The sequence below is a fragment of the Acinonyx jubatus genome, chromosome C2 (assembly GCF_027475565.1).
Source record: "Acinonyx jubatus isolate Ajub_Pintada_27869175 chromosome C2, VMU_Ajub_asm_v1.0, whole genome shotgun sequence".
Lineage (NCBI taxonomy): Eukaryota > Metazoa > Chordata > Mammalia > Carnivora > Felidae > Acinonyx > Acinonyx jubatus.
The window spans coordinates 84,145,823-84,163,669 of NC_069384.1; the positions used below are offsets into that span (position 1 = coordinate 84,145,823).

The 17,847-nt window shown below is 42.6% G+C and overlaps 1 protein-coding gene across 1 annotated transcript in view; it reads right to left on the minus strand.

Annotated features, from left to right (window-relative positions):
• LOC128315230 (translation initiation factor IF-2-like) overlaps positions 1-9,479 on the minus strand; it is a 48,380-nt gene extending 38,901 nt beyond the window's left edge. The window contains exon 1 of the mRNA XM_053221183.1: positions 3,817-9,479. Within this exon, the coding sequence (XP_053077158.1) occupies positions 8,120-8,800 (681 nt within the window). The 5' untranslated portion in view covers positions 8,801-9,479 and the 3' untranslated portion in view covers positions 3,817-8,119. The remainder of the gene's footprint in view (positions 1-3,816) is intronic.
• Between the last annotated feature and the right edge of the window lie 8,368 nt (positions 9,480-17,847).

The window sequence follows — 17,847 nt, forward strand, 5'->3', positions numbered from 1 at the left end:
TTTTGTTTGTTTGTTTGCTTTTGTTTTTTGGTAAAGCAAAGGGTGGGGTTGCCTGTAGCAGGGAATCCCGCTTGCCCGTTATTTCGATAGGATTCCGGGTAAAAACTGATCAAAACCTTGATTCTTTTCCTGCCACTGTATCCAGAGTCATTTACTGAGAAACACAAGCTGAGATTCGATTCTGGAATCAGATGGAGAAGACATCTCTCATCGCACTGAACAGCAATTCCCCTGAAAACACAATCTCGGATCCGCTGATTTGGGGAGGTGGGATGAATCAATGTAAGATCAACATAAACAAATCTCGTGGCCACAGTATTAAATATTTTAAAAAGTAATTCTGTTATGAAAACTAATCTGGTTTCCTCCAACAGGCAAAATTTTAAAAAGCAAGTCCTAAACATCTTAAGGTTTTTACCTAAAAGTTAAAATCTTTAAGTACATCCCTGAAGATCGAAATCATAAAACACCTTGTTGAGATCAGGTGTTCGTTTAGCACTCGAATTGTTTTCAAGTTCATTTTAAACACCTAAACAAACCCGTATTTTCCCATTATTTTCCTGTCAGAAGATATGTCATTTTTATAGTTTATCTTTCTGAAAGAATTCAAAGTGTACTTTTACCCTTACTTGCTCACCAAAGAAAAAGGCAAAGCTCTTTCTTATGTTAACAGATACTTTTGGAGATGTAAAAGTACTCCTCTTCCCCCTAGGATAATTTGGATTCCTGGTCCAGGAAAATGCCGAATTTCAAAAGAAAATACTCTTTACCATTGGCACACCTTTCCTGAAATCCTATGGCTGAGATGCTGAGATAAAAGAAGAAAGGTGTCAGGCACCTGTTTCTTAAACAATATCTGGAATTTAACCGCTAGCCCGGAAAGGAAAAGTTTGATCAAGATTGCTTTGGGGGATGGGAAACATTCAAAGCAGAGACTGGCCTCTTAATTGCACTCTGAAAATAAACAAATAAAAACGAGCAAGTTATTTCGTTTAGTCAGGGACTCAGTTACAATTCTTGAAGGACCTCCGAGGGCATTCAAGATGCTGCTGACAACGTCAAAGCAGCAAGCAGTAGCCTCTTCCGTTTTATTTTTGTAAATGTGTACAGAACGGGAGAAGTAATTTGCTTGGTTCTCCATAGCTACAAAAGAAAGTTCTCTTTGTTTTATATCAAGCTTCTCCACCTGTTTTACTATCTCATAATCTGAAAAGAGTCCCAAACCCAAACGGGGGTAGGGGGTGGCTGCAATGTGAGAAAGAGGAATAGGTTAGTCTTCATTTTTGATTGGATTGAAATTGTGTTAACTCCTTTTTATTTTTTATTGAATTAAATTATACTATCTTTCAAGGATATAAAAACTTGTTTCCTCGCCCCATCTCCTTTTTGGAGGGTAATAAAGAGTTTTATCTAACCCCAGAGCAAGGTTCTCGCGATTTCCAGGACTGGCGCTGTGCATCTCCTACTGTGTCCAACAGGGGGCGCTGGTCACGAACCTGCGCGGCGGCTCAGCGCCGCTTCACATCTGAGCCGGGTTCCAGCCCCGGAAGGCGAGAGCCGCTCGCGGGGTCGAGTACAGAGCTTTAGTCTTCGTGGATAAAAAGAGATTAAAGGCTAAATTCTTTTTTTGGGTGTGTGTGTGTGTGGGGGGGGTTATCAATTTTAACCAACTACGAAAATGTAGAGCTTTTTATCCTTTGATGTTCTTATAAAGAAACTCCTATCGGTTGAGGAATTACACGGTTTCTGAGCCAACACTGCAGCTACAGTGTGGGGGAAATTATTTAATTAAAAATATATTTTTCCATCTGTTCACATGATCTTTTTAGAAGTACTTAAAAAGCTGACACTGATCCCTTTGGCCTGTTAACCCTGCCCTAAGTTTCAAATACTTTAGCTATTTCGAAGGCCCTTCCATTAATTTGAAGGGGAAAAATAAAAGAGACCCAAATATTTAAATACCCCCCTAAACATTTACTGTTCTGCATCCTTTTTTTTTTCTTTAAATAGGGGCTTTTGTGTGATTGACATATTTCACACTGCCGATTCTGCAAAGCCAGGTATAAATGACAAGAAGCGGCTCTTAAAAAAAGCTGATGTTGGACTACATAACACCCATGTATAAGATGAAATCTAAATAATATTGTAATCCACCCACCCCCACCCTAACTTAAAAAAAAAAAAAACCTTCACCTGTATTTAAATAGCGTGTCTTTAATTACAGCAGTTGGGGATGCATGAGGCTGAAATGAAATTAGCAGTCATTACCAGTCCTTTAACTCTGTGGTGCTTTTGATCAGCACTAAATTAGCTTTCCAGTCCTAACAAAGACTCTACAGCAAGCAGTGGGCTGTAAATAAGACAGCGCGACCTGCCCTCAACACCTTTTCTCTTGTCAATCATAGCTCTATCATTCAGCCCAAGATTAACCTTTATCTACCAAATTTAAGGAAAAAAAAAAAAGAACGAAAGAAAGAAGAAAAAGAAAAAAGAAAAAGGAGGCGGGAAGGAAAGCCCCCTGACCACCACATGTCGCAATAACAGAGGTTCCTAAGAGGCCCCCTTAAATTGTGTTCTAATGAGCCTGTGTCAGAATCTGCAATTTCCAAATCATCCCTCCCCACCTCAGTCCCCAAGACCTCTCCAACTTATTAGAAGAGTCAGAATGCTGTTCAGGTAGGAAAGGAATCCCTTTCTGCGAATTACTAATTGGGTTTGGGCCACCCTCAATAAGTCAATCTGCCATTACCCCTTTCCTCCTCTATTAGTCTAACAAAATTTGGGGAGAGGAGGGGATGTTTGAGGAGAAAACATTGATAATTTTAAGGCATATACATAAGTTTCTGGGATGAAAACAATCAATTTACTCCACTAATAGTATCTAGTTTCTAAGCCTGCGGAGAAAAACCACCAACAGCAACAACAAAAACCCAGCTGCTTTTCCTAGTACTGAATTAAGAAAGTAAAACATTGGTTCCGATTGCCATTAGAGGGCGCCAGAGAGCAAGCCCCATCACCTCTCGCACAACTTCCCACCGAAGCCCTCCTAGCTTCCAGCTCCGCCATGCTCTGTGATTCCTTCTCTCAGGTAATATTTCCTGCTTCTCCTGTCCTCTTGCATCTCTAGCCCCTTCAATGTCAGTCTCTCATAAAGAATGAGGTATCGCCATGTCCTCTTCCTTCTCTTTTTTCACACCCCCACCCCAACCACCACCAAAATAGTAAGACGCCAGATCAAAGAGTAGCAACCCCTTAATGATATGTACCTTTTGGTTCAAATCACTCTTTCCATTCTGTGTGACCTTGGTCTGGAGAAGGGTGTTTTTTTGTTTGGTTTTGGTTTTGTTTTGGTTTGGTTTTTTTCTGTGTGTGTGTGTGTGTGTGTGTGTGTGTGTGTGTGTGTGTAGGGATGAGATGCTAGCATTTGACATTTTTAAGATGGAAGCCTGAGTTTTTCATTTCTGCATCTCTCTCTGGGGGCTCACGGGTTTCTTTATTTTCAAAGGAAAAAGAAACACACACCCTTGCAAGGCAACTGATTATGTTCAGCACTAAAACTGTTCAGAAGAGAATAAAATAATGTCTTCACTTCTGCATTTGTTAAAAGAAATCACAATTAGCATTTAATTCCAAAAGTTAACGCTTTCAGACTTAAATCTGTCTGTGTTAAATGACTGTTACACAGGGTGTATTTCCAGATCTCTTAAAGGTCAAAAGAAAAAAAAAAGAATGAGAGGGGAAGAAAGTGAGTTGGGGGGGTGGGCGGAGAGGAGTGAGCTAGCAGTGAATGTCAAAGTTGGGTTGCAAGCTACTTACATGTCCATGCCAGATCAGGGTGTTGTCTTGTAGCAGTTTGATTGGCAGGTAAAAAAGCGAAAGAACGTGAGGACTCCCTGAGCCTCTCGTCAGCCCAAGCTTGATCACTTCTCACCGGACAGAACGAGTTGAAGGAGCCTGCAGTTCCCCTCTCGTCCTCCATCCAAGGCACCGTGAATCCATTTCGGCTTTTCTTCCCCCCAGTCTCTCCATCAGCCTCCTGCCTTCACCCGCTTCGCCTTACACCAGCCTCCAAGACCTAGCCTAGCTTTGCCACTGCAATCCCCTGCAACAAGAAAAATCGTTTATGGCTTAAAACCCCAAATGGCTGATTTTTTAAAAGAGAGAGAGAGAGAGAGAGAGGGAGAGGGAGAGAGGGAGAGAGAGAGGGTGAGGGGGAGAGAGGGGGAGCGAGAAGAATGCACCCAGAGAACAACAAAAAAGTCAGTTATCCTAACACTGCTCTATCCCCCCACCGTACAGAAGAAGAATAAAAAAAAAAAAAAGCTTTATGTTTTTTCAGTGGGTATTCAAAGATAATTTGATGCCATTGTTTCTGCTACAGATGGTTCTTTTAAATACAATAACACGGCTCTTTGTGCAGGCTACCCACAATAAAAATCGAAAGCGTTCCCCTGAATAACCATTTTGTTCTCTCTTGTATGGGGCCAACAAAAGATGCCGTGAGGTAATGGGTTCTGTTTATTGAAGCCATAGAATAGGGGTTTGATAAAGATTTTTTTAAAGCAGAAGACCTTGCAAGGTCGGGCTGATCTCTTCATATTTTTTTTATTAAAATATTTGTCCAATAGATTATTCCTTGGTGCAGCTGCAGGTTTCCTCCTCAATTTTTAATCAGCCTAAACATCTGTCTCTTTGAGGAGGCTTAAAAAAAATCTGTGATTGTATCAATGGTGCAGTAACCTTATCAAATCCTGAGTTTTTAGGCTGAGTGCAGGCAAAGGCAATGGGAGTTTCAATGCTATTTGGTCCTGATGGGTGAGACGGAGGGTTGAGGGAGAGGAGACACAACAACCCCAGACAGAGTGACTGAAGAAAACAAGGCTTTCCTCCTGCACCCCACTCTCCTGTTGACCATGTACAACTGGCATGAGTCAGACACACAGATCACCCAGGACTCGAGGCATCTCTCCTGATCTCTGCAAGCATCCACCCATGCTTGCATGTTGGACGGGGGCTAAGCATGTTTTCTTACCATGCTTGTCTTCTCTTAGATCTCCAACCCTGAAAACCTAGGATTGGAGCCCAGGGGGAGGAGTGGAACAAGCTAAAGGCTAGTCTCTAGCACCCAAAGGGTCCCATTCTTGGCTCTCTTTCATTCACTGTTAGCTAGCTTTGACTCACTGATTGCTAGCCTGCCCGGGGACTGGTGGCCACAGCCTGCCTGTTATAGTGCCCCATCCCCTCAGGCTTGTTCTTACAGCCACCCTGCTTCCTCTTCAGTTCTCACAGAGCGTCAGCTTCCCCCAAGTGGGGAAGCCCTGCCACCTAGACCTAGCTGAGGTCAGTAGCAATTTTGAGAGAGCCTTGCACTCTGAGGCAATGAGGTGCTGCAGGGGGAGATGGCTGGGTTTGTCTACCTTCCTATAGGAATTAATGCCAGGGCTCTCCAGGCCTCCAATAGCCCAGAATGACAGTAATCCACTTTCATGACTTGCGCTCTCTGTGTCGTCACTTGTGGCAAGACAGTAGTCTGGGAAAATGGCTTTAGTCATAAAAACAAATTGTCACTGGGTTCTCTATCTCTGCCCCCTGCCCTATTTAGTCCTCCTTTTCTTCCCACAAACCATTCAATAAATATATTAAACAAATAAATAAAATGAATAAAATAAAGACAAACGCTCAAATGAATCCCTTGACAAAACCGAGCTTAGCTTCCACTCTCCCTTTTGGAAACAATAATGTTATTGGTTTAGAACTGGTCTAGAAGTCATCTACTAAGGGATTCTTGGAGACTGTTACTTAGACACCTGTTACAGCCTTTCCTATGAAACTTGAAAAACAAACGCAAACAAAATAGCAGAAAATTGAACAAATGTTCGCCTGGTTGTTTCTCAATAATTCATTTTTTTATCTCAGGGCAAACACCTTAATATCAGTTTGAAAAGAACAAAAGTCAGGGAGGGCAATACCAAAAAAGTTATGCACACCCCAGCACCATCCGGATCAAGAAAAGTGTATTTGTAAGTGTCAGTGCATTGGGGAGGGGAAATGAAGAGTGTCAATCAAGAGCTTCCTCCAATAGAACAGGCTAAGTAAGGATTGTGTACCTGTGACTTCTGGCCTTGTAGGAAAGGTAGGGAGCATTATGCAAAATTGAAAGTCAATAGTGGAAACACTTCTTCCAACTAAAGGAGGAGTGGGAGAGAGCAAATGTAAAATGTTTAATCCAGTGTTCCTAACTTTGCACTAAAAAAGTGATCCACTGAAATAACGGAATGACCTTTTCCTGCTTCCCTTGTCATATTTTTTCTAAATATCAAAACTTATAAGAGATGCTCCAACCTCATAAAAAAGCTATTTTTCTTCTTATAATGAACTGAGAGAAGAATCTGAATTACTGTCCTCTCTCCACTGAAGGAGGGGTTTGGGGCTGAAGCTAAGTCTGTAAGACAGGAAGGCATCAGACAGTAGCCTCAGGTGACTGAAAGTGGTAAACCTCACACATTTGATCAATTAAATCTATTCAATCCCAGCCATAAGAAAGTTTAAAATCTCTGTTGGCCTCATTCTCTTGTGAATGATCAGGAAGATAGTTTTGTAGGCAAGTCCCCAAAAGTTGTCTCATATGCTGTAATGCAGTGACATTCTATCTGACATGGGGGAAGACTTCAGCCTTGAACTAAAAACAAACAAACAAACAAACAAACAAAAATGTGGAATGTGTTAAGGTGAAGGGCCAGAGTGACATACTGCCCTGGTAGGTGAGGGAATCAAGAACCAGTTCTCTGCGACTGGAAAACTGCTTTTAAAATAACCTTTCTGTATCCAGAAACTAAGCTGACTGGTCAGCTCCTTTTCTCCGAGCAAACACTAACCACCAAAACGTTTCTAAGTTGTGGAAAAGGCTTTCTGACGAGGTTGGGGAGTCCGTGTGAACCGAGTTATGGGCGTTTATGGGTTGCTCTGAATTGGAAACTTCACTATTACCGAGACGTGCTCTGGGGCCAAAGCAGAGCTCTCCAATTCTACAAGCGCAAGCTGTGCTGGGGAGATGTGGGGTTGTTAACCCCGACTCCTGGACTGAGATGCCGGTGAGTGAGTGGCATTCAGAATTCAGGAAAGACGGAAGGGAGGGAGGGCAGGAAGAGGAAAAGATGGGAGGAAGGGAGAAAGGGAAAGGAAAGGTAGAAAGAGCATAAAAGGAGGATTTAAGCGGACTAATGGCAGAGAGGATTAGCAAGAGGGGCACCGGGGCGGGACCCGGTTTTAACTTGGCGAGTGCTGCCTGTAAGGAAAACACTGTACGCACGATCAGGGTCTGGATGTTTCAGCGACCCAATGGCCATACACACCACGACTTTCACAGATATGGCACAGTGTCCGGCTTTGGCCACCAGCTACCGTGCTAGCTACAGCCTCGCTCTCCCCAAGCAACCAATCGTCCACTAACTGGCCACTCTACCGTCTGCACGTGGAAGTCGCTCTCACTCGGACAACTCGGGCCCCCGGCCCCCCGGCCTGGCTCAGGCTCCGCGGTCGCGGCCTCCCGGCGCCGGCTCTCGCGGCGGCGGGGCGCGGGCCAGCAGGTTCTCCCCTGCGCGGGTCTGCCCGGCTCCGCAGGAGCGGCCGCGCCGGGTGGGAGGGGACGGCTGCTTCCCCATCTGCGGGGGCTGGTAACTGCGAGTGCTATCAAATATACCATGAGACTATGAACGTGTTGCTGCCCTCTACTCGCCCTCCTCGACTGCATTATTCACTCCCGCCGCCACTTGATGCACGCTTCCAAATGACCCGGCAGCGCCGCCAGGCAGACGTCTGTGCCGGCCGCGGCCCTGGGAAGGACGTGGTTCAGACGCGAGCTCCGCACATTCTAGGACCTAACCCGAGAGCGCGCGCGCGTGCGTTAAAGATTGGAAGCCCCATTTCTCAAATCCTCTGGAGCAAGCTTCTAGTAGGAGCCTCGACTTTCAGCGCTCCCCCATCGGTCCTTTCCGTGGCCGGGGAAAACCGAGGGACACCTGGGGCTGAGGAGGAACGCACGAGCCTTCGCAGACCCGGCGATCCTTCTCGGTCTTATGGGCCCTGCGGGACGGGTTAGCCTTGACCTACGTCGCTCGCGTTAGTAAGCGGGGGCTCGGCCGGCGGGCCGGCGGGCCGGCGGGCGTTCCCCGGGCCCGGGAGGAGCTGCGCCCCCACCGGCCCTCGCGCGCCGCCCCGTTTCCCGCGCTCTCCGCCCCGCATCTCGGTGCCGATCCGTCTGGGGCCCGCTAGGCCTGCAGCGCCCGGCGCGGCCCCGCCCCGGCCCCGAGAAGGAAGGTGAAGGGCCTTCCGCCGAGGGACAGGCGGTGCGGGCCGAGTGAGTCGAAGCCAGGCTCCCCGGGGCCGCCTGCAGGCCCAGGCTTTCCAGGCCGCCCTTCCCCACGGGCCTGGCGGGCCTGGCGGGCCTCGGGGCTTCTCCGAGGCGCGCGCGGGCGGGCGGCTGGCAGGCCAAGCCCCCCCCCCCCCCCAACTCTAGGCTCAAATGTCCAAGTGACGTTGGTAACCGCTCGTTCCTCCGCGCGAGCGCACAGCGTGGCCAGCTTGGTTTGTCCTCCAGTGCGCCGCGTGTAGAGACGCGAGCTCCGGAGAGCCCTGGGAGTGGTGGGAGGCGTGCACCCTCCCCGAGACCTGGTCCGTGGTCACCCCGGTGCTTCAGATATGGAAAGTTCGGGAACCGAGCTCCTGCCAACCAGGCAGCGGAGGGCAGCCCCCAGGCTGGCCAGCCCGACTTGGAAAGCCCAGGTGGCGAAGGTAGGAGCATAGGCTCCAAAGCGGCCTGCTTTTCCGGTGGCCAGATACTTAGCAGGACCTTCCTTCCTACCGGTGGGAAAACTTCGGAACTCTCTCAGGCTCCCTCAGTCTTTGTTTCAGGTGAAGACTGACACCAGGGACTAGAGAAAGGTGTGCTTTTATCACTAAGAGGAAAGTTGGAGGTAGTAGCAAGGCCTATGGCGCACATTCATCAATAGCCTCTTTTACATTTTCTTGTTATGGGGTGCTTGGCTCAATCAGAAGAGCCTGTCACTCTTGATCTCCAGGTGGTGGGTTCGAGCCCCACGTTGGGTGTAGAGATTACTAAAACAATAAATAAATAAACTTAAAAAAATAAAAATGTATTTTCTTGTTATGTATAAAATTAAGTTATACGCGCAGTCACACGTTTTGTGTTTATGTGTTAACAGTATTAATTTAAAAATGTTAAACACTTAAAATGTGCCACACATTTTGTGACACTTTTTTCTGATTTCTTACTTTACCAATAATTCAGAGTTTCAGTAAATGGAAATGTCTCTAGGCTCTCAACCTCTGAGTAACAGGGTAGTGGGACCATGGGATATTTGTCCTGTGTTTCTCTGGCATATCTTACCAGCACCATACTCCTGAAGTTGCTTCTTGCATCATTCTGAGATAAATCAACTTGCGTTTTGGGTAAAATATTATTAACTGGGGCGCCTGGGTGGCGCAGTCGGTTGAGCGTCCGACTTCAGCTCAGGTCACGATCTCGCGGTCCGTGAGTTCGAGCCCCGCGTCGGGCTCTGGGCTGATGGCTCGGAGCCTGGAGCCTGTTTCCGTTTCTGTGTCTCCCTCTCTCTCTGCCCCTCCCCCGTTCATGCTCTGTCTCTCTCTGTCCCCAAAATAAATAAAAAACGTTGAAAAAAAATTTAAAAAAAATATTATTAACTTCTGCTGGACTTCAAGAATAACCCAACCTGGGGCTATTTTCCAAATGTACATCTTATGCAATACTGTAACTACCACCAGTACACAGTTGGATTTGACAGGCTTATATTTGGACCAAAATTCACATAGGGCAGTGCCCTGAGCACAGTTGCAGACCCAGTGCAAAAGCTGATATACATGAAAGTTTGAAGAAGTATCCCAAAGTGTGGTGATTACTCTTTCTCTATTGCAGAGGCCCAAGGAGAAGCAATGAGTCTGGGTGGCTTACTGATACATTCTTAGAGTAAATATTGTGATAAATTTTGGGAGAAGAGGAGCATGCCCTTTAGGCTTTTGACTGTGGAAAGGAGTTAATGAGCCGAGGAAAATGATTTTAGGCAGAATTTCTCTTTATACGTCCCTTCCAATCCCTTCTCCTATCATTCTCCCTTCACCCTTGAAGAAAGAGCAACATTCTGTTTGCTTCAGGGTAGAAAGAGGAAAGGAACTAACCTTTAGTGAGCATCTATTATTTATCAGATATTTTCTCTTATCTAACTCTCATAATAATCCTATAAAATTGGAACTATTAACCACCCCCCCCCCCTTTTCTTTAACAGAGTAAGGGGAGATCCAGCTGGGTTAGATATCTATGGTTACACAGCTGGGAAACAGTAGATCTGGGTTTCAAATCTGTAATTCTAAAACCCAGACTGGTCTTTACAGTCTGGTGGACTGAGTCCAAATGGACTGAAGTAAGCATCATTGGTTACTGACTGTTGAGGGTACAGGAGGAAATTGGTTGTGAACAGTGTGTGGTCTTGTCTTTTTCTTCTTTCCTTTCTCTGGATGGCAGGCTCTCAGTTCTGGCCCTCTTAGGATCTTTTGGCTATGAAGAGATTGGCTTGAGGCAGGGATTATAAAAGTCTACGTCTTTTTCCTGTGTCATACCAAAGTTGGACCTAGAGTGTAAACTGAATTTTCTGAATAGGCATCTCAACCGGCATCAGGTTTAAGACTACCCACAGGCTGGCTTGACCAAGGTAATGATTTCATGAGGACAGACTCATACAGGTCAAACGAAGTGTATCACTCTTAAAACCCCAGCTTCAGCAACCAAAAGGGTGGGAGGGAAATACAGTAATAACAGAACACATGACTGCTAATTAACCTTATTAACAACTGCAAACCAGCTAACATTTATAGTTTTATTTTCTCAGAAAGGCAATTAAATTTTTTTTTGCCTTCTATTAACTACCTTTCCCCTCCAGATAATCACCTATATCAAAACCATCCTTTAAAAGGTCAGTGGAAATTATTTTTAAGACATTCAAATATAAAAAAAGTATTGTTATTTTAATAGGCACTGTGGATAGTTTAATTTGTATCTTGTATTAAATTAAACATATGGTGAACAGGGTATAATAGATTTTCTGTAATTTAGCTGCCAATGTGGCAACAGCAGCCAGTTACTCTCACCAGCAGACTTGTCAGTGGTTTGTTTACTAGCTTATTTGAATTAAAATAAAGCTTCGCTTCTGCTGACTGCACATCATTATCTATGAGACCATAATCCTGCTAGCAAATCCTATATCTTCCAGAACTGGCTCTTTTGTTTGGGATTACTGAGAGCTTAGCCTATAACAAAGAGGAATAAGGCATCCCTCTCATCCTCATAATTAAGTGTGGGGACTAATTTAGAAACAAACCCAGAAAGATGTACTATTTGGAGTTATATTTCTATACAGAAGGAGGAGAAACAGGATAGGCCAAACACCCGATTGTTAACAGAATGTTTAAACTATTAAGCAAGTGTACTACAGGAATCCTGCTTGTTAAAATTAAGAGCAATAGCAAATAAGGCATTGATGGCCTTTGCACGGGGCAGTAATTCTGTATGAAGGATCTGAAGGTATGTTTGGGAAGAGGAAGTATTAGGGTGTCAAGTAGGAGAAGATGTGCTGTATGCTGTGTGAATGCCATTTATTTTGTTCTTCCATCATTCTGATAGGCTACACAGTCAATAGTTACTGTTATGAGCAGAGTTATTAAAATGGCAAATAAACATAACTGAAATAAAAAGAACACTTTTTTATGCACTAGAAAAATAGGACTGTCATTGGAAATTGGTAACATTTACTTCCAAGGTGCATAGGACTTAGCAAAATGAAAAGAATGGATGATCTTTGCGCGCTTTTTCCAAATACGCAAAACAAACACGCTTTCCATATGCTCAAAACAAATCTTCGTGAATTCTGGCAGCCCAGTTCTATCTGTGTCTAAGGGAAGAATTGCCCAACTAGGACGTATATAAAAACAGCTTTTACAGTCCACAATCCATACATAAACTGATGCCTGTTTGTTAAAGAAGAGGGAAAACACAAGGGTTGATTTATCAATGTCTTTAACATTAATTGTCACAGATGGGAATTCTGAGGACCTCTGTGAAACCAAACCAGACCCTGGTGAATTATAAAGCAGGTCCTTAGACTTTAAAAAACATTTAGGCAAAGTGACAGTTCAGAACATCTGTTAGCCTTCTGTCTGAGTATAAACTAGATGTCATGGAGTGCACAGCTGTAGGCATTTTAGGCTTTTTTGCCAACATCTGTCACAGCAGTACAATAATATAGGTAATTATCAACACCTTATATAAACTGTTTGCTATTTTAATTTTTAGAAAGAGTAAAATTAGTGTTACAGTCCTTGGCAAAAATAATTGAGATGAATAGAATCATTTTTCTCTCGAAGATGAATAAACGATCTGATAATTCTTTGAAAACACACATTTTAAATATTTTCTGCAGCCAATATTGCTATTATGCTAAGCAAAAATTCTAAGTGATTTTTGTTTAAGTAAAGGCAAAAATACAAGGAAAATAAAAGGAAAGGTAGAAAGAGGCCAATAATTTGCTATTCAGAGCAACAAGACGATGTCTTGTGATAAAAATATGGAGTTTGTTAATACTCTACAACTGTGGCATTAACTGAGTCCATATTCATAAAGATTAAAGATTTACTTTATAATGTGAGTGCAGTAAAATCTATAGTAATGAATTATAAAAATTTGTCTTCTTTTTCTTTCCTGGCTTTTCTCAGTCCTAGAAACTTGCAGAGAAATGGCATATAAAACTCTAATTCACATCCTGCCATCTCGGTAACTAAAGTTAATTTGAAAAGGGTCAGCACATCATAGAAATTCAAGGATCCTTTATTTTTTTTGGTGCCACCTGGATATGGATCATCCACAGGGCTCATCCTAAGAGACCGGGCATTATTGTCTCATATCTGATTCCCTTGACCCTACAGTTGTTTTTCAGTTTAAAGAACTTGAAGCAGCAAGACTGTATTCCAAAGCACCTGTTCTGAGGAAGATGCCAGTCAATAATGTCTTATTGAAAGACCAGGCCCAGCTAGGGGAAATAAAGGAATTGAGCTGCAGTTGGATTTCATCATCTAAACATGCAATGTAATCTTAACCAATTCATTACACACTCCTTTTGTTTCCACTACAAAAGGGATGTTACCTTTGTCAGAGGTTGTAATTCCAGTATGTTCAAGCAAAGACAAGGGAGAAATTGAAAAAGTGCTATCAATTCTACCCATAGCCAGGAAGAACGGTAGGGTCAGAAGGTCATTATCACTGTCCCATGTACAGTTTAGACTAGACCACAGAAAGCTTAAGTTTCCACGTTGCAATAGAAAGGTATAGGTATAATAAAGGAGATTCTCACACAAAAATGCTAAATAAGAATAGGAGTAGGAAATCATATTCTTGAACACATATGATTTAGTGCATGAAGAATCAAATGAGGTGAATCTCTGGGCAATAGTTGCCAACGGATGCTTATAATTATGCTTTCGTGGGACAATCTTGTGAAGAAGGGAGATTTTATTAATGGGAGGCCACCATGGAAAAAAAATTTTTTTTGAGTCACAAATGTCAGTGTTCATTATCTAAAGGTCTAGAAAGGGTTGAATGAGAAAGAGAAGGAGGAAGTAAATATGGATATAAAAGGCAGATAAGTTGGCTAAAAAGGAAGGATTAAAAATGAAAGGGGCTAAAGAAAGAGAAAAGTGTGATAGATGCTGACAGAGAATAAGGTTGTGGGGCTTAGGGGGAGGAGCAAAAGAGGATATTGATTACCAAATGGAGTATTTGGGACCAAATGACAGTTTAGGGCCTATGAGTGTAAGCACTTCCTAATGAGAATGATCAGCTGTTAAGAAAGGAGTCTTGGAAAGAGAAACGTTTACAAATAATAGCTCAGTACTACAGTGCTAAAATATGTTAAAGTGGGTTCATTTGATATTTCTCAATTCCATATTTCTTTACCAGCATGGAAAAAACAATGTATTTGGACATCTAGGAAAAGGGGGAAAAAAGAGAAAGTAACTCATTTCCAAAACACCTTGAAAAGACTTTATTTTTAATGATGAATTCAACTCCTTAAGGGCATGACTTTTTCCATCTGGTTTTAAATGTTTGGAATAGAGTAAGAGCACAAGGGTATCTGCAACATCAGCTTCAAAAGTGATTGGACTAAAACAGCCTTCACTACAGTTTATAAGGAGATACATACTATTTCGAAGTTTATATTGTGAATATTAAGGTGCATTTGTGTATAAATATCCCTTCTGATTACTTGGCACACCATGATTGATAGGAATAATACTTTGTTAGGGTCCATTTTGTATGTTGAAAATATTTCCTCCAAGTCCGAGCTAGCTCTGATCAACCCTCTGAAAGAGACACGGTTCGCGGTTAGCACGCTCTCATCTTTGTCCCTCTTTTGTGTTCTGGCCTCTCCCTGCTTTGCCCACTGCCCTCCTCTTCCTTCATTAAGTATCTTAATCCAGGCTGATGTTCCCTAGGTAGTGTCCCAGGCTTATTCTATCTTTTGCTTTTCAAAATCTGAAACAAATGGCTAATAAATGGATTCACCGTAATGTACTAATGATTGATAATAACAATGTATTCTTTCATCAAAGTTACAAGCTTTATGCCAGAAGCTTTTTGAACGGGGAGGGGGGGCGGGGTGGGGGTGGTGGGGGGGTGGTGGGGTGGTGGAGCACAGATCTTGATCATTTTTGTATCCACCGTATCACCCAACAAAGTGCCTTCCTCATAATAGATATACATTAACTTGTAAATGAATATTAACAAATATGTTATGTTTATGTTTTTCTTCCTAAATCGAGTGTGTACTCAGCGTAGTCACTGAGTGTATTTATACTTTCTTTTTTAAAAAGTTATGTTTTTGTTTTTTACGTTCCTAGCTAGAGAAATACAGTGGTCAAACTGAGTTGGAGTCTTTAAAACTGACACTTTCTTTTCCTTATTGATGTTTACAATGAGCACGTTAAAGGGAAATTTAAAAGAAAAAATGTAATTTATAATACTACCACCCTAACACCATTTAATTTTCTATATTCCTTTCTGATCTTTGGCTCACGAATACTTAAAAATTATATTTGTCGTTCACATATTTTTGGATGTTTATATTTATTTAGTTTACTATGTTTTGAAAGTGAATTTGTCATTAAGGGACAAAGACTTACTCTAAATATGAAAATTTCTAATGGTGAAGTTAGCGACCCCACCCAAAACAATGTCTGAAAAGGTATTTTTGGATTGGGGAAACTTTTTCAGAGCTCTCTAAGATCTTGTTCTTATTTTTATTTTTTATTTATTATTTTATTAATGTTTATTTATTTTTGAGAGAGAGAGAGAGAGGCAGAGCATAAGCGGGAGAGGGGCAGAGAGAGAAGGAGATACAGAATCCAAAGCAGGCCCAGGGCTCCGAGCTGTCAGCACAGAGCCCAATGTGGGGCTCGAACCCACGAACCGTGAGATCATGACCTGAGTCAATGTTGGAAGCCTAACTGACTGAGCCACCCAGGCACTCAGGATTTTCTGTTTTAGAAGGAGAAATTAGGAACATAGGATTTTAGGGATGTAAAGCAGGTCTTAGAGAAAAGGAAGATCCAAAATGAGATTTAATCGTAGGCACTAACTTCCGTTTTCAATAACTGCAGGCATTTATCTGTCTTTCACAGAGTCTGTCTAGAGAAAAGTCTCAGATCTGAGTTTTTCTATCCTTACTCCAAATATATATATCATAAAAGAGTTTGAGAAAAGAGGCAAATGGTGGGCATTGGATGTGTAAGCCATATCACCAGTGTAAAGCAAAATCAAATCAATTTTCTTGTTATCAACCTACTTAGTCACTATCCCACTTGCAGGCAGCCCAAAACCCTATAGAGAAGAAGCACTGGAATACTTTGTTAATCACAAGATCACATGGAACACTTCCAAGTGTCATGTAATTAGTATTTTTATCCCTGTAAGTCAAAAAGATAAGGGAGACCTGCCACAATGTGGAGTTTAGTTTTGAATGTCCATTATCAGCAGGTGGAGTGATAGAATAGGATGTCGAACCAGTGTATTGGAGAGATGCACTTTAGTGCAATTCATTTCTCTCCTTTCCCTCCTCTGTTATGACCTTACTAACTGCTGTGGTACTTACATATTCACGGCAAGGAGTGATCCACTTTTCCTCAGACACACAAGCATACACACACATATGCGGGCTCGCCCTTAACACCCAGTTGTAGGCGGCTGATTCATTGTGCTGTGCAGTGTGATCCGCCATTTCTTATTTAAGTAGGATGGCGTCTAGAGTATTTTTCGTTCCTAACGTGAAACTAAAATCTTACAAGGCCACTGGCAATATGTAATATTATCAATCTAAACATAGAAGGAGATTGCTTCCTTTTTATAGAAGGTTAGAGTTCAGAGGATCATAGAGCAAGACCCTCTGGAATTCTCTCTTACAACTCAGCTTGTCCTGAAGGGACCAGAAAATCAGGCCACAGCCCAGACAGAGAAAATTGTGCTACAGAGAAAATTCAGAGCTGATTCCCATCTCGCACCTGCAGAATCTGCTGTCAGCTGTTCAATTCTAAGTTCTGTGGCTTTTCTTGATTCCTGCCTGTTGGCTGGCTAATTTATTAACTCCTTAATATCTGCAGCAAAGACCACACAGGCAAATATTTATGGGATCAAGAAAAACACAAGAATGAAAGGGTGATTGAGCAGGCTGACTGAATTTTGTGTTTACTTCACTAAATCATTGCTGAGAGTTGTCTCAACAGCTGCACACAGTCCAGAGTGGCATCTCAAAATTCAGCCTTGACTTCCTAGCCCAGCTCCCATTCATTCCACCTTCAACAGCCAGCTAGCCATTCAGTACACCATCCTCGTTTTATGCTGCAGGCAAAAAGCCAACAAAAATATGGTCACATTTAAAAGCCTTTTAAGCAGTGAGCACCTCCCTCCTTTCCCAATTGTTCCCTGCTTTTTCACATTCCTAGTTAATAGGTTTTTAAAGCAGTTTCCCCAACTCTTTTCCTGCCACATACTGTCTTGCCTGGCATCTATGCAGCAAAAGGCTGTTCTTCAAGAGGCTTTTAAATCCATTGTACCTCTTTGTGCCTTTCAACTGCTAACTCTTCAGGTATGGGCTGTGTTTCTTGCTTAGCATATTTTGCATGTTCCATGCTATTCACGTCAACTGCAGCAAAAATGAAGATAAAAATAAAAATAATAAATACAGTCATTTTAAGTGAAGTTTAAGGCCGTGTCTACAGTTTCCTATTTGCTCAAGGTGTTTCACAGGCAGCCAATAAGAGGCACATTTTCCGGAAGTGTACAATTTTGAGTTGAAATATAAACAAAAGGTTTCTTTCTTTTTCTTTCTGAGAATTAAAGTCCCCTCGTAAGCCTTGAGGCTTTACTTTGTGGAAGCTCTGATACACTCGACACTAGGCTGTTTGAAAATTCTCTCCCCTCACCTTGTTTTCATTAGCAGAATGAGATTGAGAAAAGATGCAAATGGTGGGCATTAGAGAGCTTGAGTATTGAGAACTGGTAGGGTTCCAAAGGGCTGTATTTACATTTGTAATATTACAACAAATATTATTGTCTGTTACGTGCCAGGAATTGTGCTTGGGCATTAGATGTAACGATGAACAGGAAAGAGTCTTTGTCGTAGAAGAGGCTCATGGTCTAGTGAGGAGAAAGCCAAGTAAATAAACAATCATTTGAATACATGTTTTGAGAAACAATGTTTCGTGGCTTTGCTA